General features: G+C 39.6%; 1 protein-coding gene across 1 annotated transcript in view; it reads left to right on the top strand.

The window, feature by feature from the left end:
- The window catches only part of LOC117259391 (rho-related GTP-binding protein RhoN-like), a 59,315-nt gene that overhangs the window by 26,587 nt on the left and 8,989 nt on the right, over nt 1-23,739 (top strand). Inside the window, exon 3 of the mRNA XM_033630705.2 lies at nt 14,700-14,809. Coding sequence (XP_033486596.1) covers nt 14,700-14,809 — 110 coding nt within the window. The remainder of the gene's footprint in view (nt 1-14,699; nt 14,810-23,739) is intronic.

The raw sequence follows: 23,739 nt of genomic DNA, 5'->3' as shown, positions 1-23,739 counted from the left end.
TCTGAGCTGAACTCGCAGTGCAGTCTGGAATATACAGACGGGTGACGAATTAAAGAAAAAACCTGAATAAATGAAAGAAATATAACAAATGGAGATGCTTTCGCATAAGCAACGAGGTGTCACTGGAAGGTTTGATGAGAATGAAAATGAGGTGATCACCCGTTTGTATTTTAACAGTCAACGAGTTCAGGTTTATAGATTATGGAAGTGCATTTGTGGGTAAATATTATAGGAATAGGAATATTTATTTTTGTCCTGGATAAGTTTAAAATGAGTAATTAGTTGCATCCACATGCTGCTGAATAATTATTTTCTTTTGAATTGTACATATTCTGATAATTTAAGATCATCTATTTGCCATAAACCCTGATTATTCTAGTGTACATTGTGGTGTGCATTGAAAACAGTTGTTTGATTTTGATGTGTTTCGCAACCTTGTTCCAAAAGTCTGGAAAATAAGGCAAAATGAATATTTAACTAGTATTTCTTCTGAGTTCTCTTAGTGATTTTTAGAATTTTGGATTATGCTCTGCATTTTGATTAGTGTTGGGTATCAGTACTCAATATCTTTAGAGATACAGGTGGTAACGTATAGAAATAGAGCATAGCGTTAGTTCAGGCAGGTCATGATGTCAAGCTCAGCTCACATTCCAGCTACATCAGCTGATCTCAAGCAGCCAATCAATTGATGGAACAACTGATTGATGGAAGGAAGTCAGCTGATAGATCACATGATTCCTTTCTATGCAACCAATTGGCAAATCTCATTCAGGGCACCCTATTTAAACTGCTCTGACCTGCCTACTGTTGCTGCTTCCTCTGCAAGCTGCTTTGCAACCTGCCTCCACCCCAGCTCCTCCTTTTCATGTTGTGTGAGCACGGTCTCACTTCAAAGTCATGGGCAGTGACTTACGATGTCAGAATCCATCGAAAAAGGTGTCTTTTAACGTCGGCATGATACGCGGCCAGTTGCTGTTATAGTTTTACGGCGCCCGGCAGCATCAGGGGGAAACGTGGAGGGACAAGGACGAAAGTTAAAGCGGCGAAAGTCCGAGTGGGGCTGGTGGGAAGGGTGGCGGATGTACCCAATGAACACCGAATTTCACATGAGAGAGCAGGGTTTCGTATCACGTAAGATTCTAAAGCGAAACCCTGTTCTTTTTTCCTAAACCTGACCACTTCCTTTTGTTGCCCAAACCTTATGACGTGCTTTTGTTGCCTAAACCTAACCAAGTGTTGGTTGTTGAAGGAAAAAACATCAATTCACGGTGTTGTACCGACATAGTGCGTTTATTTTGAAAGAGACTATAATGTTAAATTTCCTGTGAAAACAGAAGTGCATTTTGAAAGAAGACAATGCATGTAACAAACAGAACTTGACCTGGTGTCCCAGAACGTCAACAACCAGCGCACCCAGGGTACCTTTTACATCGTTTGTGGACATGGAAAGTCCAAGACCAAAACATCAATATGTGACACGGTCAGAGTGAGAATGTGTTGGTTGTGTCTGACTTATCAATGTCATTTCTGCTTGTCATTGAAGCTGCTCTGTTCTGTTCCCAGGGGTGTTTGCTGCTGCTCTCGCTGCCTTAAACCCAGTTCAGACCAATGATTCGTGACGAGACGAAAACATTTTAGAACGTTACAGAGAAAGGTTGCAGCGGTGTGAACTGCTATATATCCGGTCTGAGCTCGACTCAAGCCGGCTGATGGTGTCACCTGCAACTCCACTGGTAAAAATGCTGCCGGCTGCTTTTAGAATGTAAAGCACGTCACCTGTTTCTATAGCCAATCAGCTTGTAATGAAGTCCGCTGGTCAAGTCAAAATGGCCGCAGATGATGCGTTCGCTTGCTGTGGCAGGTGCTCTGTCCCTAACGAGCCCTTTATTTCCGTAAATTTAATTTCCGTTTTCAATTACTTTTCTTTCTCGTTCTTGTCATATATCTGTTCGTTATGGCAGAAACAATCAAAATCGGGCTGTTTTAAAAAGTACTTGACTGTTTTTGATGAACGTCTGACGTCTTTGGTTGTTTCTGAGTGTAACTGTGGGATTCAGAGAATATACTCATTGAAAACTGTGATGAGAGTAAATTTAGGTTGATAAGAGATTCACAATGGTGATAATTTGATAAATTAAAATTATCGTCCATTCATAGAGAGCAACACACACACACTCACTGTTCATTCTTCAGTTCCAGCTTGTTTGGACTGCTGGTCAGACGAAATGAGCTCTTTGAATATGTCACTTTCAGTTCTAGAAAATTGTGATAATGAAAATAATTGTTAGTTGCAGCTGTACTCCTCAGAAAAGCAGCAATTTAATCACATTTGCATTCCCTGAATTGGAACATCCTGCCTAGTGTACCTTGACTGTTTCTTTTGTCTGTACGACATGTTCCGTACATGCTATGGGCGTCACTTGACATCAAACGAAAATTAAAGGATCTCACTTAAGGGATTATATGTTAGTGACAGAACAGAATATACAAACCTGTCCACTCCTGTAATGCAGCCCAGTGTCGTGTCATTAAGGTGGATTACATACCAGTGTCTGTGCATGGATGTAGTTAAATTTAGCTTCATCATAACTGCAAGAAACTCAGCTCTCTTTAAAGACAACATTACATTTATAAAGGACGAACCTCTCTGAGCTAAGAGATATGTCCGTCAGAAGCAGCACACAAGGAGATTACATAAAATTACAAGAGGGCATGGACGGTACACGATTACCAGCCTGTTGCGAGCACCGGAACGCACAAGAGCAAAAAAAGGAAACAGCTTTTTGTGAGGACGGAACATCAAAAGCATGACAACCCCATGTGGAGTCACAGCGTGGTGTTGCTGCTTCCCAGATTGTAGTGCGTCACTGTGCCAAACATTGAGCAGCAGCCGCACATCTAACACATGTTTGACATTTTGTTTGGCTCCGTTTTAAGCAAAAGTGAAATGTATGCAATCTGTTACATCCTGGAGTTTACGAAAACAAAAATGTTTTTCGGTATGAACGGTGGTGACGCTGCAAGCAAATGAGCTGTAAACACTTTAAATGACACTCATTGTCCTTTGAGATAGTTTCGTACTCCAGTGGCTGAGTGTCCTTTTGAGTTTGTTCTTGATCAGAGGTTTTTAGACAGAGACAGATGGGCTGAAGTTTCTTTGTGCGGCTGCTACAACAGCAGGAGTCTTCCCATGAGGGGCATCAAACTACAGGTCCCAGAGAGGGTCAAAAAAGCTCACAGATCAATACACATTAGTCGCTGCTCGAGTGCTGAACATGGATTAGTTGACATCATGGAACCTTGAGGGCTGCAATCTGTGTGTGTGTGTGTGTGTGTGTGTGTGTGTGTTGTTCTTATTATGAAGAGTCGACTAAGCACCACCATTATCCAAGATTATGCTAATAGCAGTTTTAGGAGTAACAGTGCAGCTGAATTCATTTACAAGTATGAGTGATTTCTTGATTTTCTACCCTTGAAGTATTTAATACATAACATATATATAATAGGTAGATGCTTTACGAATCCAGGTGTCCACAGCCCAGCCAACAATGATATTTACACCCTGCCTAAACATATTCCTGGGTGTCCTACCAACAACGAAATATGACGGGTCTATTCAGTTATTCAGCTAAAGTTCATGAACACAGTGTACCTTCAGCAGCTTTACACATCCTAAAAACTGAAAATAATAACTCAACTAAGTCTAAAAATAACAAGCCAATAGTGACTCGCACAGGACTCAAACCCTAGTCTCTTATATGAGAGTTTGGTGCTATCCATCCACCACATCCTACTCCCTTCATGGACTCTACCGCTCTTACAACGTCACCTGACTTCCTGGCAGCGCATTGATGAGTTTTTTCTCCAAAATTTCCCACTTTAATCTCAGAGAATATCCAAGATTGGCTCTTAATAGCCCTAACAACGACCTCATTGCTCTAACCTCAACCACATCCGACCTTGACAGACCAACTTGACGTCACAAGTGTGTGTCTCTGATTTAAGTCCAACATTCACTCTTGGTTTAGCTTTATTTTGTTCCCCACTAACTCTTGAGGGAAATATCCAATGGCCCTAACACACCAAGCCAACGGTCGGCCATTTGTCAATACCGGGCTGTCGGTGAGCATTTGTCACCCTACTTTTTTGGTGCATCAAACACCATTGGCACTAGTCGGCCTTTGTCAGCTGTTTTTCAGCCAACTCATCATGTTGAATCAATGTCTGAGGTGGTGGAGCCCATGGTTTACAGAAATCATTCTGATTGGCAGTTCAGTTTGGTTCACAAGAAGAGACACAAAAGTGAGGAAAGTAAACAAATAGCTAAAGTCAAGAGGTTGTGAGATTGAAACAAATTTGTTATACTAGGTAAGATTACTTTTTTTTGCCATTGGCGTTCATAATTGTTTGTGTTATTGTTCGCAAGCGCATGAGAAAATATCTTTTTGTTTTCTCAACATCAGATTGTGCTGTTAATGTGCTAATGGGCTAACTAGCATCTTGAATCCGTCCTGTCGCTCTTTCGGTTTCCCTTTTTCAATGATGAATACAGACGCAGCCTGATGTTATGGAGAACTATTTCCTCTCACACGTGCAGAAAGTACGTGCTTGTTGTCCGTTGGCTTAAGTCTTTGTGGTGTGTTCAAGTACTACTTATTGGCCAGGACACAGGCGACACGAGGCAATGCAGCAGTTAGCCTTCCTCGCCATTAGTTCTTTATTGTCAGCTTGGTATGTCTGAGCCTTAACTTTAAATGCTCCACTATTATCCCCAGCTAGTCACTAACTCTGCCTGTTTGCTGTTTGGTGCTGACCTGGTAGTGTACTGTGGGTTTATTGGACATTTTTTCACTGTAAACAGCTGTGTGCTGTGGCTGAAAATGCTGATGCGTGTGGTGAGAGTGAACCAAAACACTTAAGTTGTGGTCCAGAAAAGTAAAGCAGCTGAAAACACTAAAACACTCTGTAGAGCTGAGGAGAGCCATCTCTTTCACAAACAAGTAAACATGTGATCTATTGTTAATATGAAAATATTGATTATAGCTGCTTTAACCACAGAGGTATCCATCTTTTATCTCACAGAAAGAAAGTAATAAGTGTATTTCTCAGAATATACTATCACTATTAGAAACATTTGTGACATCGGCACACCCTCCTGTATGTTGTCGGGATGGTTGATGACACAAACTAAAAGCTTTTGACAGCTTAATGGAATAAGACATTTCTTCAAAGCTGGTTTTGGAAGGTATCTGTTTTTGGAACCACTGATAAGAGGAGGAGGAGAAGAATTCAAGCGCAGACACACTTGAATCTCAGGAGAGTCTTGATGCTTGTTTATTCTGGCAGTGTTAGGTAGACTGAACAGAGAAGGACTTGGCAGAACAATAAACAACTATATTACTGCTGAAGGAGTACCAGCTAACTGAATTCACCAGAGAAAAGCAATCTGCTAAACTCGATAGACGGGCTGCTAAATAAACAGCTCACGTTGTCTCAACGGGTGGCCGGACTAAGACGGAGCAAAGTGAGAGTGGGTACCATAATGCTGCATTGGATAACACTGATCACTGTTTACATGCCTGCAGGGCCCAGTTCAAGAAATGAATCTGGATCAGAATGATCTGGATTTGGAAATCCCATGTTTTTCTAAGGCTATTACCGATCAGGTAATCCATCTTAACTCTGTGTGGGTATTTCAAAGCAACATTGGATTAGATAACACTGATCAAGATACAGACTTTTCAAGATTACCAAATGCAGACAACCAGTGCTCTAAAATGGAAGTACATAACACAGTGTAGGTTTGTGAAAAACAACTGATAGAATAGCCAGGGTGGGGTCACCTTACATTTTCATTTTGCTCTGTCTCAGACAATATGTGTCTATACAAGTAATCTGAAACTGAAAATGGGTTTTGAGGGAAATGTAATGCAGAGCACATTAAGTTTATTCAATAGTGACGACAGCATTATTTTTTATTACCTTTTTCATTAAAATGCAACCAAAACCAAATCTTTTCCGAGCCTTAACTAAAGTGAATTTGTCATCTAACGCTAAAAGACAGGTGTCTGGACATGACCATGGGGTACTGGTGTTAAAGTCCTGCACTTTGTACATCCATCATCCTCCCCAATCACCTACTTCTGAAGCCTACTACAACATGAACATTGTATTTTGTTACCTGACAGACACGTCGTCTCTGAACATGATTGTTGCAACAATAACATAATTAAGAAAGCTGTTAAGTAACATACAAACGCATTTTCTAGGGAAAAGGGTTGTCTAGGGTGCTTTCACACCTGCCCTGTTTGGGTCAGTTCAATAAAACTCAAGTGTGTTTGCCCCCTAAGTGCGGTTCGTTTGGGCAGGTGTGAACACAGCAATCACACTAAGGCGCGCACCAAAAGAACCGGACCGAGACCTTCTTGAAGAGGTGGTCTTGGTCCGGTTACAAACAAACTCTGATGCGGTTCGTTTGTGGTGAGAACGTGTTCTGACCTGGATCTGAACCAGCTGCAGTCATGACACATTGTTTGGGTTAAACATGAGCATGTTACAGTCCTGGAGGATTATTAATGTGCGCCTCCTCCTGTACTGCCTTAATATGCACATTCAGCACATCCAATGCATCAAAACATTGTTTTCTAGTTGGAGCCGCGCCTCGTTTTCAAACTGTATGGTTTGACTAAAATGAACAATGACAGCAATATAGTCCACGATGAGCAGCGCTACAATCAACCTGCGTAGTTGTCCCTCCATTGTAACATGAGAAAGTGTCACATTTACCTTGCAAGTGTACTCTTCTTCAACGATTTGTTTACTTCCTGGATTTTTCCCGCATGGAAATTCTGACAAATCAAGAGCAACTTTCTCACACAAGGCATTTGATCTGTTCTGCTTGTAAATGCTGCTGTGAGAACATGAACCAACTCTAGGCAATTATACAACTTTGTGACAAAATTAGTCCCTAATTCGGACCAAAGGAAGCGAACTCTAGGTCTAGAAGCACCCCAATTTGAATAGACAGAAAACAGCTTTGGTAATGCAACTAACAAAAATGTTTGACTGTCACTATAATTGATATAAAGTGATAAATCAAAGTTAAAATACGTATTTTTTGCATTCGACACACTCTGATTGTTTAAAAGACAGGTGTCCCAATCCTACAAAAAAGTTTTAAACATTTATAAAGCCATACTGGGTGAACACATTTGCACTCTGATTGAACAGAGATGTGATTTAGTTACAGTCTGACATCTTTAGATTTAGTCTTGTTGTTTGTTTCTTGTGCTTGGACTGAGCTGGGTGAGAAAGCTTTTATGTGCTCTGCTCCCATCACTTTGAATAGCCTTCAAAAGATTTTAAACTAAGAGAATTGGTCTGTCTGCCTGATTTCAAAGCTCCCATATGTACAAGGGTAAATTAATCAGCTGGTACTTGACATTGTGTGAAGGTATTCTAATATTGCGACATGTCAATATATATCTTATATGTTTTTCTTGTGGTTCTTGTTGTATAATGTTTTTTATGCTGCTGTCTTGGTGGAATCTCCCCTGAAGAAGAAACTGTTGATCTCAGCAAGACATACATGGTTAACTATTGGTTGTATTAATAAAAAACAAAACTGGATTATGTGATCTAATCCCATCTCAGAATCCTTTTGAACAACCTATTTTCAAGATTTAATCCAATTACTCCTGAGCAGCTGGGCCCAGATCAGCACCAAGGACAGTTTTTGTGAATCAGTTTATTTTAAAAGATTCGTGATCCATCATGTTGTTGTCTAACTCTGTTGTGTGTCCTACATTTTTTAATGGAGAATAGATTTCCACCTTCATTATTTCTGCTTGAAAAAATGTAGAAGAGTAGAGGGAGGTTGTGTAAAATGACTTTTTAAAATTACATTAAAGCATAATAGAGTTTCATTATGTTTTTATTGAGCATTCTGCCATGCTCTTTATTTTTTCCTTCTTGCCTTGGGGGAAAAGTTTGGGAGAAACTTAATTTGTTTGTATCTGAGGTTTTATACTGAGCACACTGAAGAAAAAAAGTGATGGCAGAGTGACTCACCGAGTGTCCTCGGTGAAGGTATTTTCAGGCTTTTCTCTCTTGACAAAATAGAAATTGTTTGAGGGGTTATTTCACAGTCATGAGTGAAAAATGTTTCTTACTCGTGCAGGCCTTACACCAACAACCTTTCAAGTGACTTTGCTGTCACAGACGACTTTCCAGTGTTGGAATAAAGTCATGAGAGTTACCTTAGTTGGTACCTGCTCCCGTGATCTCGATCATTTAGTGTAAGTTGGTCATAAACTCAGTCTGAGCTGACTTAAATCAGTCGTCTTCTCTTGCTGTTGCGCAAAAATCAAATGCTTGATGTTATTTTAAGTTCCTAGTCTTGGTTCATGCAAACACTGAAAAATATCTGCGCTTTCTCCAGCACCGAGAAGAAGCAGCGAACTGGGTAGACAGTAAACATGGAGGTGCAAGAACGTGCAAAAGTCTCAGTTCTCTTTTACCATTGAAAAGGAGCAGAAAGTAGTCGAGCAGTGGTATGAACAAGAGTTGTGTTTAACTTGGCTTGTATCTTATCCACCAACCAGCAGTTATTTTAGTAATATATTTTAATTTTTGAAACAGTTCTCGTCTTATTCCAAGAGAAAGTTTTGTACATAAATACAGTTTATCTTTATAGATTATATTTATACTTGTGCACCTCAAAAACACTAGTCAGCAGCAGGGTTTCTGTTAGGTGCTGTAAAGTTTACTTGATTCAAAACACACATTAAACATGGCTTAATAGAGACAGTTTCAAACACAAGTACACAAATCAGCTTCACTATAACTCGCAGCATTCACAGACAAACACTTGTCTTTATCTGGACACATTTTCCCCACTAATACAACATGCTAATGTTATTAGCACAAGCCTATGGCATTTTACATTGTATAAATTAGCCTAGCAGCTAGTGGACTTTTCCTCTTCTCATATAAAACCAGGGACAACAGCAACATTTAACAAAGGTAACGGCACAAAATTTGATCAATATATCAATGTTTCATTACCATTTTTAAACTAGGCTAATTTATACAATGTAAAATGCCATAGGCTTGCGCTAATAATGTTAGCATGCTATATTTGTTTGGATAACGTGTTGACCAATGTATCATTACCATTGTATAAATTAGCCTAGTTTAACAATGGTAATGATACATTGGTCAATACTTTTTCTACATAAACACATAACATAACCGAACATTTTTAATAAGAATCCCTTTGTTTTTCCAAGAATAGAAAGAAGAATTGTGCTGGCTGGGATACTTTTAAGTTGAAAAATAAAGGCACTTGTGAGGAAAAACAAAATTTTGTTGAATGTTGCACTGGGTCAAGAAATGTGGTGTGGGTGATGTGGTGATACTGAAGTAAAAAACTCAGGTGCTTTTCGGGATAGGGAAAGTAATTGAATAAGAATAAAAAAAAAACAATGACCGTCCACCTCACCTTTAATGGAAGTCAATGGTATTGGCTGGCAGTCTAAAAAGCATCAGAGGCAATCTGACTGCAAGTTAAAATCCTTAATTAATATATGCACATTTCATCTCAAAGACTCTTAATCAGGAAATAAAGTAGTTATCTTTGACATTTCCATGATATTCACCCAATCAGAGACATTCTGGTGCTCAGCCATAACTGCCACTCAGTCATGTGATAAATTCAAAGGAAGTTAAAATGATGTAATGTGGAAACTGTAAACAACTAATAAATCTTATGTTGCTTATCTCTGTATGTGTTAAAACTGTAGGTGTGTGGACAAATGCATCATATTTTGCAATAGTCGGCACGAGTTCTAATGATAGCAGCTGACCAAAAGACATTACTCTGCATAGCTGTAGCCTATATAAGTCTGGTGTACCTGCAGAAATGCTGACGAAGCAGCTCCGCAAATGACGACTTTTACAGCGTCCCGTCCTATTGCCCAGATTAGGCCAGCAGTATTTCATAAAAACACTTTGTTTGGCTTCAGGTGGGCTCAGACTTAGATCTGTTGTTGTTTTACACAAAGGCAGAAACACGGACTTAAAGGATTTACAGCGGGGGCATTGGCACAAACGCTGTCACTAACTTCAAAAAAGAAATGGCTGCTGTTTTTGAACTTTTTACGGAGACAAAGACTGAAACTTTGTAACATTATGGATGATCACAGCTGCCGTCTGATGCAGAGGTGGAGCTGACTGTGTGAAGCTGAGCTACAGCTGTCTGTGCGCTGCTGCCAGTGGGCGTATATGGAAGTTGCGGAGACCTATGGGTGGTTTATGGGAACTGTCGGATGCACCTCTGCTCACCCCTGCGCCCTTCGCCTTTTATTAAATTAATCGTCCTCATTTCCTGTGTTAAACTCGATCTACACCCAGAAATGTTAAAGCACAAAAGGCTCAGAGAGAACGTGCATGTGTGAATACAGAATGTGTGAAACCCAGGAGCAGGAATTAGTCGTACGGAGAGTGAGGGGGGAAAATGGTCGTGGCCTTTAGTTTGACATTTTTGACCAAAGCAACACACATGCACAAACACGTGGTTTGCTTTGGGGCCAGATTATGACAGCCAGACACAAATTGTGGTAAATATAGCTGCTGGTTTGGGCACACACACTGTAACAGTGCATTGCCCTTCAGGTGTATTGGTGTTGTGTAATCAACGTGCAAAACGATTGGGAGCTTAAAGAATAATCCTGGCCATATTATCTGTCAGGATAACATTTATCCCCAGATTTAAAATTATTGTTAACACATCCTCTTTTTTATTTTCTTTTCTTGTGAATCGCTCATGACAAAGTGAAAACACACAGTATGTTTGCACTGTATATATGTGCTTTATTTTGCAATAAAAGGTGCAATTGTGCCAGATTTATATGGTGCTTTCAGCTTTATTTTAACCTCCAAATAATTTAAAACAGATAATCAAGTTGAATTGGGGATGGGTTTACAACTTGGACTGTTTTGTAAAGTTGCAATAGTCACAACTGATTAAAGGTGATCAAAAATACATTACTAATAATTGACATTTAAAAATAAACTTGTCGACTAGTCTAAAAGTAAGTGAACACTCAGAAAACAGTCAAAATTGATCAATTATTTTAATACTGTACAAAAAATGCTTATATTTTAAGAGCCTTTTGAAATCATTACTCACATTTTTCTTTTTATATATTAAAAAAACACACAAACGAAACAGGACTGTATGAAAAATAGATCTATCAAAATTGTCCCATGTACTAGACGCATCGTTCAATGGTAGAGGTAGTAGAAAAGTGCACTCTGATTGTGACAAAACCATCACTCATGTAATGGTGTGCAGATGCTCGACTTAATAAGAGGGTGAAACAATGTAGAGGGGAACAAGCTATGTCAGACAGCATGGGGTAGAGCAGAAACAAAAATTAAAGGTAAAGTATTAAATATTAGCAGAGTGAGTGAACAAGTAAATCAAATGAAGTTTAATCCGCAAATTGCTCGGACCGTGCACTGACAATATACAGACAGTGACCCGACTCAGTAGCCATGTTTCCATCAGCCTGTTTAGATGCACTTCTAGAAGTATCACATCAGAAAATTATGATGGAAAGGCCAAAATTCGAATTAAAATCCCCTGATTCGCAAAAACTAAAATACGCTCGCTTTAGCCAGTTTTTGGTTGATTCGAAAAAATGTTGATTCGCAAAAGGGAGGATGGAAACAGTTATGTTCGAATTAAGTCTGACGTAGCGCACCTCTCTCCATGGTGATATCCACACTCCGGGTCGGGAAGGCGGTAATGCATTTACAAGCTGGTTGCCAACTGCCAGAAAATGTAGAAGAAGAAGAAGAATGCGAGAATTGTTTTGATTCCGGTTCTGCGGAAAACTTGCAGTTCGTAGTTTTCACCAAAGTCCGTACATTTAATGGACACACACAGGATTCGTATTTCTTTTAATGCGCATTTCCCAATGATTCGAATCACTTTTGGATGGAAACATAGCTACTGATGATGAACACTAAATCGCTCACATTTTTCAGTGACAAAATCGTATTTTAATGCTGCTGAAATGAGCAGCACTTTGCAACGTGCGTTATGAACATTGCAAATTATCCTACAGTACATGAAAACAGCTCACTAAATAAAAGTTAACATTATGTATATTCTTGAGGAAAATACATCTTACAGGAACATTTATTCATTTTATATCCACACTCCGGGTCGGGAAGGCGGTAATGCATTTACAAGCTGGTTGCCAACTGCCAGAAAATGTAGAAGAAGAAGAATGCGAGAATTGTTTTGATTCCGGTTCTGCGGAAAACTTGCAGTTCGTAGTTTTCACCAAAGTCCGTACATTTAATGGACACACACAGGATTCGTATTTCTTTTAATGCGCATTTCCCAATGATTCGAATCACTTTTGGATGGAAACATAGCTACTGATGATGAACACTAAATCGCTCACATTTTTCAGTGACAAAATCGTATTTTAATGCTGCTGAAATGAGCAGCACTTTGCAACGTGCGTTATGAACATTGCAAATTATCCTACAGTACATGAAAACAGCTCACTAAATAAAAGTTAACATTATGTATATTCTTGAGGAAAATACATCTTACAGGAACATTTATTCATTTTATATCCACACTCCGGGTCGGGAAGGCGGTAATGCATTTACAAGCTGGTTGCCAACTGCCAGAAAATGTAGAAGAAGAAGAATGCGAGAATTGTTTTGATTCCGGTTCTGCGGAAAACTTGCAGTTCGTAGTTTTCACCAAAGTCCGTACATTTAATGGACACACACAGGATTCGTATTTCTTTTAATGCGCATTTCCCAATGATTCGAATCACTTTTGGATGGAAACATAGCTACTGATGATGAACACTAAATCGCTCACATTTTTCAGTGACAAAATCGTATTTTAATGCTGCTGAAATGAGCAGCACTTTGCAACGTGCGTTATGAACATTGCAAATTATCCTACAGTACATGAAAACAGCTCACTAAATAAAAGTTAACATTATGTATATTCTTGAGGAAAATACATCTTACAGGAACATTTATTGGGAACAAATTGCATAAAATAATAATAATAATTTTGATAGGAAGATCAACCGACTAGTACTTGTGCCGAATAACGAGGGTAGCAACGTTTAATCGACTAGTCCAGTGGTTCTTAAATGGTTTGCCAGGTGTGCCGTGGGATTTTGTGATAACCACACATTATTAATGCAATATTCAACTGGGGCCTATACAAAAAGTTATGAATTAATTTTTAATTGACTGTATAAGTATGTTGTGTGCACCCATTTCCTAAGAAGGAGGCAAATTTTAGCTAAAAAATGTAATTTAATTTAATTAAAAAACCTTTATTGCTGTCTGAACGTGGGAATTATAAGAGTGTGACACATCCAAAGCCCTGATTAGCAACATAGCTCCAAAAGAAAAGACAAAAAAAATTGTAAGTAGACAGTTTCACAAATGCTAGCCGTTTTATTTTTTTCTTATTTTTATTGTCTTATGTCTTTATAGCTGTTGTGTACAGATAAAAACACAGGTGTGCCTTGAGATTTTGGCGTGCTCCGGGGTGTACCTTGGGCACAAAAAGTTGGACTAGCCGACCAATAGCGCACATCCCTAGTTTTAGCCTGCTAAACCATAGTAGCCTGGAGCTGTCGATATGTTTACCTCCAAACAACTCTGTCATAAATTAAGTGGTTACATTTGTCCACAGCTACATACAATTAAAAATATAAGCAAAGTGTTTTATGTTTCATTGAAGCAAAAGCATCGAACACACACCTGCTACTCTCCCCGTTAGCTACAGTGCTAAGCTAGTACAAGCTAACGGTCAAGTGTTCACTTATGAGTTTGTCACATTTAACTTGTCACTGAGTGCAGGATGAGTCAATGAAAATATATTATTGTTTTCCAGAAAAAGAGGAGAACTTTTATAGGAATAAAATGAGCTATTTTTTAACATGTATTTGACATATACTTGGTGTTAACTGAACAATTAATCCAGGGACAGGTTAAGAGTCTTCTTCAGTGTCTTTAAAATTTAAAGTTGAGCTACACTGAAAACAACTTCTATGTGTGAGTTGTGTTTTTCTGTTTGTGCTGATTGAGTGGCAGCGATTCACATTCAGTCGGGGACTATGGGAATTTTCTGCTGCACACATTTTTGTTAAGTTGCCAAAGCCCTGCGCACGGTGACAAAAGCACGTAGTGTTGGAGACAATGAGGCAAACGCAGAGGGAATGTTGTCCCCCTCTGGATAGGAATGTGTCCCCTTGCCCAGGTCACAATGCTCAATTCAGCCGGGCCCCCCAGCAAAAAAACATGCCATTCTGAAATACCAGGTGACGCTTTGTGTGAGCCATTCATTATATCACTGTCACATGTCTGTCCGTGGGCTCATTCAAGACCGTCAGATGAACAGACCAGGGGTTGTGGACGAGGCCCCTCTGTTTCGTTCCAAAAGCAATGAATCACACCCACTCATTGTCATCTGCAGAGTGGTTTAGTTCATGGTGATTACATTTAATCATAGTTATTACCGCCAAAGGTGCCCTGAATGACTTGCTCTGTGATAAAAAAGTTAACTCTCTTGCAAAGTAACTAAATTACATATAATCCGCCTGGAAAAGTTGGTCATGTCTTTGTGTGTTTATCACCCACAGGTTCAGCCTACTATGACAATGTGCGGCCGTTAGCGTATCCTGACTCCGACGCTGTTCTCATCTGCTTTGACATCAGCCGTCCGGAGACACTGGACAGCGTGTTGAAAAAGGTCAGCCTCTTTTTTTATTCATACATTTCTATTAAGTATAAAATTACAAGTCTAAAATAACATGTCTTTCCCAGTTTTGTTGCGAAATGAACTTCTTTAAGGGCCTCAAAGAGGGACCCCACCCACCCAACAACAAGAAAACAACAAAACATTATCTCTGTATAAAAATAACTAGTAATTGTAATGTATAAATGTACAAATAATAATATAATTTAACAATAATTTAGAATAAATATGTTAAAAGTAAAAAAATAAATAAAGAAAAACAAGAATATGTAATACAATTTTAAAAAATCAAAAAAATAAACGAGAGATTATTTGTGTGGCAAAGTTTGCAATGAGTTAAAGTGATCTATAAAAGAATTCCATTTATGAATTTTTTTTTAGCAGAGCTGTCTTTCACTGAGAATCTTATCTTTTCTAACTCAAAGGTCAGTGTCACATTAACTAAAGTGTGAACGTGTCATGTTTCTTTTTCTTTTTCTTTTTTTTTAACATAGCTGATAAAGTTAAGGTACATTTTGTCTTTTCTCAGGACGACAAGCATCAGAGCAGCCTTAAAGGACAAGTTCTGATATTCTAAAATCAAGTTTATCTTAATATCATCTCTATAAACAGATTTTGTATATGCATGCAGAATCTGTAGGTGACGAAGCAAGTGTTCTGCTTTCTATTAACAGTCCACTTATAGTCCAAATAGTGATGACTAATGACCCTAATGACCTTTGAGCAGCAGGTAAAATAGTCCCTGTAGAAGGCGGAGTGCATTGTCCAAAATGTCCGAACCCATCGGATATCGTCTGATGATAAGTTAGCTTTATATTATTAAGAAGAAGAAAAAGAAGAATATATATTGGATGGATAAATCCAGGAGGGATGAATGGATAAATGGAGGGATGTCAGAGGGAGGGGGCTGCATTGGACAGGTGCCCTGAGCAGTTGGGGGTTCGGTGCCTTGCTCAAGGGATCCTTGGCAGTGCCCAGGAGGTGAACTGGCCTTGCCAGCTACCAATTCACACTCCATATTGGGTCCAGATGGGGACCTAAGCTGGCAACCCTCCGGTTCCCAGGCCAAGTCCATATGGATAGAGCTACTGCTACCCCAATAACTATGCAGCTTTTTAAAATGTATCTGCATTCATATGTAAATATATACTTGCAGAGATTAGCCGAAATAACCCTGCAAATGTAAGTTCAATATTCTTTTTCCTTTGAACTCGGGTTTTCATATCTAACTCCTGATGGAAATATCTACTCTTAAGTTGTTAAATGCTCCCCATATTCACCAGTCAGTCGCTAAGTATGTCTGTATGCTGTTTGGTGCTGACAGGAGCTCTGTTCTGAAAACAGCTGTCTGCCATGGCCCAAAAAAGGATGCTAGTTTAACAGATAGATAATGAATGAACACTCGCTGTGAAGCTCCATAAAGCGGAGGAGAGCAGATTTAGTTGGTAATTCTCCGTACGTCCATTAGGAATGTTTCCCATTGTCATTTGATACATTGTTATAATAAAAATGCTGATCATAGCCACTTTAAGTTGAGCCAAAGCTAACATGTAAGTGGAGCAGTCTGAGTTTGCCAGATCAAGTTGGTGTCCTCATCCTGGTAGTTATGTGTAGATTTGTTGCTGGTGCATTGTCGCTGAAATGGCCCCCTACTGTAACTCAGTAGAAAAATAGATGAGCCAAGGGCTTGAAACATCACTCTGCATTAATATCCTTCTAAACTAGAGCTGCGTGGTGTGTAGACCTATTTGTTTTCTACTTTGCCAGACAGTCCAGTACCAACTCCATTGGATGTTGGGATGTGTGTGTCTTTTGTACCGTCCTCCACTGTAGCTGACATGGAAACTAAAATAGGGAATTTTTACTAATAATGTTGATGTAGAATAACTACCACTCCACCCAGCTTGGTCTTGGCAAGGTGCTGGAATCATCAATAACTCCAGACTGGTAGAAAAAGATTTCTGCACACTTACATCCATGCAGTGTTTCACTGATAATTATGGGAAATGTCCACTTGATTTGGCTTCTGCTAAACGTACAAAGGCATTAGTACAATGTAGACGCAAGGAACGATTACAGAAACCAACAAACCTTTACACATGCCATGCGAGTATTCTTGGAACAATCCAAATATATCCCTTAAGCCTGTTTTCTTATGACAAAAGAAAAATCTTTTCAAGTGATGAGTATTCATTCTACACAAAACATCTTATTTCTATGCAAGCTATTGGTATTTTAGATATTGATAAATCTTAATTTTAAGTGCTAACGAACAACAGATGTGTTGGAGCGTTTGACCTTTCAGTCCACGGACATTCCTGCAGTCAGCCTCATCGTTCATCAATGACATCATCAATCCAAGATAAAAAAAAAAACACTTATCTTTTATGTTGGACAAACGCTCACATCTACAGGGGGTCCACTTGAGAACTAACTTGACCTTTGACCTGAGTAGATGACCATAGTAATACTGGTGAATAAACTGATCTCACAATGCATGCCCAGGATGCCAAAGTGACGTGTTGATGGTTCGCTCTATTCAAACTTTAGAGACAAAACAAAGGAACTTATTCAATCTAAGTGCTTAAGTATGGCAATGCGCCATCATTACTTGTTTCCATTTACTTTGGCATTGCAATCTTTAAATAACGCCCTTGCAGTACATAACACTTTTTCCTCTGCCATTTCTGACAGCCCTCCACTTAAACAATTCATGTGCCCTCCAATTTTGCTCTCAGAGGGACTATTTTTCCTCAGTATTGCGAAGCTACAAAACACCCCTTGACTTCTTATCACTTCCCTTTTTTCCTATTTATACCCTTTGTTCTCCTCCTCAGTCCAATCTCTGTTCAAATACTCATTCAAGTCTCTCATGTTAGGAGATTTCTCCATCACCACCAAATCTAAGATGTTATCCCCGTCTCTACTTGGCTATCACCTCTTTAACACTTCAGCCCTCGCTTTGCAGCTGGCAACATTTCTCACCTTCTGTTCATAACTTTGGGACCAGCAGCCTGCCAGCACCGCTTTCTGTCTCGTCTCTGTCTTACTATCCTCGCTGCCTGCTTGGATTGAAGTATCGGGCTATTTGCAAAGGAAATGTTGGAGATAATGAAAGCTGTGATGAGACCATCTCTACACCCAACACTCAAGGCTGCAACATAAAGCATTCTCAAAGTGTACATCTGAAGGTCAGACACTACAAATACTACACAATAGCACGATAGAAGAGGAAGAGGAGGACAGACACATACACACTGGCTGATGATGTAAGTGTCTGTAATTGCAATCACACGTTTATCCACTGATTCATCGTAGCTGAATGAATCACCCCGAGGTCAGTCGGTATAAATAGAGTATATTATTGGTGTATCGGCAAGAGTCTGTCGAGACAACACAGATCACAATAAAGGGGATACAATTTAATATATTGCAACATACTGCAATGTTTTTAAAGTTATTTCTAGGAAAACTATCATAGTTTTTTGAACAAACCATCACATGCATAAAATCTGAGTAGAAAGTTCATTTTTTTTAAAGCTTTCAGTCGTCCATGTTTGATGTTTCGATGCCACAGTTCAGAGACAAAGGGCCCTATTTAAAAGATCTGCAGTGCATGATCTAAAGTGCGTTTAGGGTGTGTCCGACTCCACTTTTGCAAGTTAAATGGCACATAATCCTGGCACAAAGAAAGGCAGCAGGGACAAAGGGGTTGTATTTAGTCCCTCACTTAATCATAGGTGTATTTTAGGCGTAACATGAATGAAACAAATCAGAGTGTCGTCTCCCATTTCCTTTAAAAGCCAGGTGTGCCTGCACCTGGCACACTGCTATTTGCATGGCAGTTTAGGCAAATTGGAGAAGCGAGCGGTTTTCTGCAGAGAGTGATGCAGTTAGAGAAGTAATGTCACTGCAGCAAATATTGTGGGACATTTAAGTAGCAAACTTAAAACTGTAGTTGTAAACTTGAGGAACCAAGAACTTTGCTTTTAAATTTTGAAATTATAAATGAAGTCACGCTGCTCCACATGCATTCATGTGCTTAAATCTCTTAGGAATCGGACAGCAGCTCTGAAGCTCTGCTCTGTTCACATTTTAGTCAATGTATTTAGTATTTTCCTAATTAAGGATGTATTATTTAACCTATCTGCAATCCATCCGCGTGTCCCTGTGTGTGTAACAAGCTGAGTGCATGCACTTTGTGAACCCGCCTACATAAGCGCATCTTACTATCTGAATAATGCATCCTTTAAATGGCAGGAAAATACTGCGCTACTCTGACTTTAAACCAGGTTTTCATTTGTAAGTGGCACAATCAATTTCTGCTGCCTCAAAATAGCAATATGCCAACAATGCACCTGACCACACCTCACTTTAAGACCTACACGCCAATCAGTGTACAGATGGGTGCATGTACATTTGCTACTAAAATGACAGTTGCGCCAGTCCGAAACTCCTTTAGTGCAACTCAACCCACATGCAAATTCTCTGACTAGTGTGAGTGCCATTTATCAGTGATAAGGTTCTTTTATTGTTAGATGGTATGACTTGCTACAATACAGAGAGAAATTTGTGTCAGTGTAATATTGTTAAATAGGTTGTTAAATATGTGAGGTTACTTTTTTCTTGTATATTTGACCTCTGCAAATCTTCGTATTGGTCCTGTGCAGCTACCGTACATTTGACAAAGAACAGGAAGTGAAGCCTTTATTGTGAAATGTTCGGTTTGAGAAACGAGTGCGGCGTAGCAATGCGGTTGTTTTACCGTTAGGTCGTTGGCATTGCTGCAGAGCCGACGTAATGCGTAAAGCAGTCTCCTGTCGTCATTAAGATGTGGTTATTTATAGAAGTGAGTTGAGACGAAAAACACGCAGACTAAAAAAAGCCACAACTAGCAACCAAAACACTCTTGAATTTTGACTAAATTTCACCAGATTAAACAAAAGTTTTAAAAATCTATATGTATTAAATTAACGTTTAAATTTAATTTGCTGCAATTTTTTTCTCCCCGTTCCTCAGTGCCCAGCCATGTTATTGACTATTAACTGTGTGTGTGTGTGTGTGTGTGTGTGTGTTTGTGTTTATATGTGGGGTTGGGAGGGGTGGGTTTTCAACATGTATGTAGTATTTTTGTTTGTTTTTATTCTGTGAAGCACTTTGTGCTGCATTTTTAATATATGAAAAGTGCTATACAAATAAAGTTTGATTTGATTTGATTTGATTTGATTCAAAGCCTCCTCCACACTGCATGTATGATATGTAACTGTGGGGAATGATACTAAAACCCAGTCACATTTTAAGATACTTAGTTTAAACTAGACCAAAAGTCTAGCCATGCTAGCGACTCTGTGAAGCTGTACATAGGCTCAGTGTTGCTTTGAGCTAAATGCTAACATCAACATTCTCCCAGTGACAATGCTAGCATCCTGATGTTTAGCAGGTTTACAGTTTACACTATCCATCCTGTTAATTATCACAGTTTAGCAGGTTAGCATGCTCACATTGTCTAGTTAGTCATATTGGATAAAGGGAAATGGATGCTAGATAAAAAAAAAACGTTACTACAATTCATCCTGAGTGGAACATGCCTGTCTGTGTCAGTTTTCTTGCCAGTGTGATTCAGGAGAGATTTCAGTTAAAGCCACAAATGTCAACGTATGGTGATCATGGATATCTGTATAATATTTAATGTGAATCCATCCAGCAGCTGTTCAGTCTGAACCAAAGTGATGGGCAGACAGAGCCACACTGCTACCCTGGCTTAACTGTCAGAATCAGCCTTAAAAATCCAACATGTGTAATAAGCGTGTAATAATATAATGTAAACTCCTAATGTGTCATTAAAACCTGACCTCAGTGTCCTCAGTGACAGCCACAACCCGTCCTGGTGGTTTTGATGTGTGTATTCTCAAAGTGCAGTTACTTGGATTGATTTTCAAACTGAATTGTTAGCTGGAGTTATCGAAAATAACCAGCCTCCATTTTCCTCCTTTGATAACCCAGACTCTCAGCTCCGACTGCTCATATTCTGCTATTTATCCAGGACAAAACTCTTACCAATTCTCAACATTAACACAAACAATAAGCTGCTCTTCCCATGGGTCCTTTGTGACTCATCTAAATTGGTGCTATTCACCAGTTGCACACTGTTTGGCGGAGCGTCCTATTGAAAGGCAACAGCTCACTCTGCACAACTGCACAACACGCCGGAGCCTGTAACAGTGGCGACACAGGCATCCGGGAGAAAAGATCTCTTTGTAAGGGAGAACAAATGGAGCAGCAATGCTCAAAGTGGTTGTCTGTGCCATGGTGTGAGGAGATAATGACAAGAGTCTCAGAGAGAAAGGGAACGATAGAGAGAAACAGTTTAGTAGTTTGAGTCATGTCTGTGGTCTGTCTCTGTCTTCTCCTCGCATTTATGACCACGAGCATCATGCTGTTGTGAGCTCATGTTGCAGCGAACAGAACATCATACTGTTGTATTGTTTCAGGATTTGTTCATCATACTGCTTTATATTTGAAGATTGTTATATCGAATGACCATTTTAGGATGTAATGTCCTGCAAGTTCAGAGTTCATGGTCTTTTATATGTATATATTTTTGCTGCAGATTATGGTTGTGAGGATGAAAGTTCAGGAAGTCCAGCTTATCAGACACAAAGACACACTGATTTTCAGTCATTTGAGTCCCAGCTTTAAAACACTGATCGTTATCGATGCTGCACAGATATCCAAAAACTGGCACAGCCCTTTGAGGTTTACACAATTTATTAAAAATGTACGAAATTTTCTTGTAACAGCAGCACGCCACTAACAAAGATTATCGTTTTCTTTTTAATCTAAATTAAAGAAAGGTTGAATAAAAAGATTTTGAAGCACTGAAGGTCAGCAAAATAAGATGTTCAGGGGGTGCTGAGTCGCTCTTTAAAGGGGACCTATTATGTTCATTTTCAGGTTCATACTTTGTATTTTGGGTTTCTGCTACAGCAGGTTTACATGTTTTGATGTTCAAAAACAGATTATTTACCTCATACTGTCTGTGCTGGAACACCTGAATTCACCCTCAGCGCCTGTCTCTTTAAGCCCCCTTCCCAGAAAGAGCCTATTCTGGTCAGCGTTTCAGGTTCTTCCGTTCCTCTGTACCGCTCTGCACCATCATTGCAGCCGGGAAATGAGCGTAAAAGAATATAGCAGCACTTTCTACGGTGAAAAATCAGTAGTAAAAGCTTCTAAACCAGAGGTGTTAAACTCATTTTAGTTGATAAGCCACATGCAGTCCGATTTGATTGCAGCTCAGCCGGACCAGTAAAACCATTGCATAATATCCTGTAAATAAAACACACGTCCAAATGTTTCCTTTTTTTAGTTTAAAGAACAAAACAGATGACAGCCTGTGATGTCTTCAAAAGAATAAGTGCAATTTTAACAGCATCAGTCAGTCATTACAGGAGCATTTTCCTATACATTTCTGCTCCTTCCACACCAATCTAAAGTGGAAGCTATTGAGGAAGCAGGTTAAGTGTTTCCCTGCCTTACAAGCCATTTACAAATCATATGTTTTCACAGTGTCTTAGCAACAGGGTGCCACCAACATTGTTTTAATATAGAAGTCTGATACAAATTCTTTTGTATCGAAGTTGCTGTTTGACAATATTTAGCATAATGTACAATATCTTTAATATATGACCAGGATACGTATGCATTGTAATTTCAGTGAGCTGTATTCTGGTCAGGATAGAAAAACCTCTGAGGCAGCATGTTACATGAAGAAAGCTACTCACTGTTTAACTTGCTCCTGGAACTTGACACTTCTTAGCCTTCGGAAGTGCATCACTATTAGGTGTGCAGCATCATCCAGTGTGTCTCATTGGACCCTTTATGTTTGACACCCCTGCTCTAAACCACCAATTAAGTCTTCAGAACTGGACATGCTTAAATAGGATTATGATCTGAAATCAGGGAGAAAAAAATAACAATATGGGCAACCAGGATTACATTCCCTGATGTTAGCATGTAGCTACATGTAGCAGTGTATGTAATGTAAACGTAAACACTTGCAGTAGCATGCATGGAGCAGTTGACCATATAAAGCAGTCTGTCACGAGCTGAAGTCAGCTTGTCTCGAAACTAGCAAAAACCAACACATTCTCACTTCCAACTTGTCAAGCAGCCCTAAACTTCAAACTATGATGCTGTAGGTACCCCGACAACGTTGATTATGGATGTTCAAGGACAGCGTGTCAACTTATGCTTGACACACTAGGCTGACCAAACGTCCTCTTTTGCCCGGACATGTCCACTTTTCACGTCCCGTCCGGGGCGCCTGGGTTTTTTTTTTATAAACTGATGATAATGTCCGGTTTTCCGTGTGTTTGTGTGTGTGTGTTAGAGTGCGGCACAGGCCGCATATTTCTGTCGGAACCCGAACCGAGCACGACATTATTTAATGACCAAAGCACTGAGTTTGTGTCACACAGTTGTTACAGTTACAGGCCGGGCGTGCGGAGAGGGAGACCTCCGTGTTTGAGACGGGAGCGGGAGGCAGGAGGTCCGACACTTCCAGCGAGAGGAGAGGGAGAAATAAAACAAAATAAGATAAAATAGGAAAAACCTGTCTCCCTCTTTTATTTTATTTTCAGCGTTTAATCAAGGTGGAGGCGGGCGGCTTGAGGTCCGAGACTTCCAGCAAGGGGAGAGGTAGAAACAAACAGCCAGTGTGTGTGTGTGTGTGTGTGTTATGTTCAGGTGTTGTCACGTAAATAACAGAGCCCAAGCAATAAACAGGACAGACAATAGGATTTTATTTATTTTTACACTACATTTTCACTGAAAGCTGACCGAATCCGACCCGAGCCCGAATACAATTTATAGCTACATTTTTGACCGAACCTGGCCCGACCCGTCGGGTACCGTCGGGCTCGGAT

Source organism: Epinephelus lanceolatus, chromosome 21, assembly GCF_041903045.1.
Source record: "Epinephelus lanceolatus isolate andai-2023 chromosome 21, ASM4190304v1, whole genome shotgun sequence".
Lineage (NCBI taxonomy): Eukaryota > Metazoa > Chordata > Actinopteri > Perciformes > Serranidae > Epinephelus > Epinephelus lanceolatus.
The sequence above is the reverse complement of the archived record's forward strand: the minus strand, read 5'-3'. Positions and strand labels throughout refer to the sequence as shown.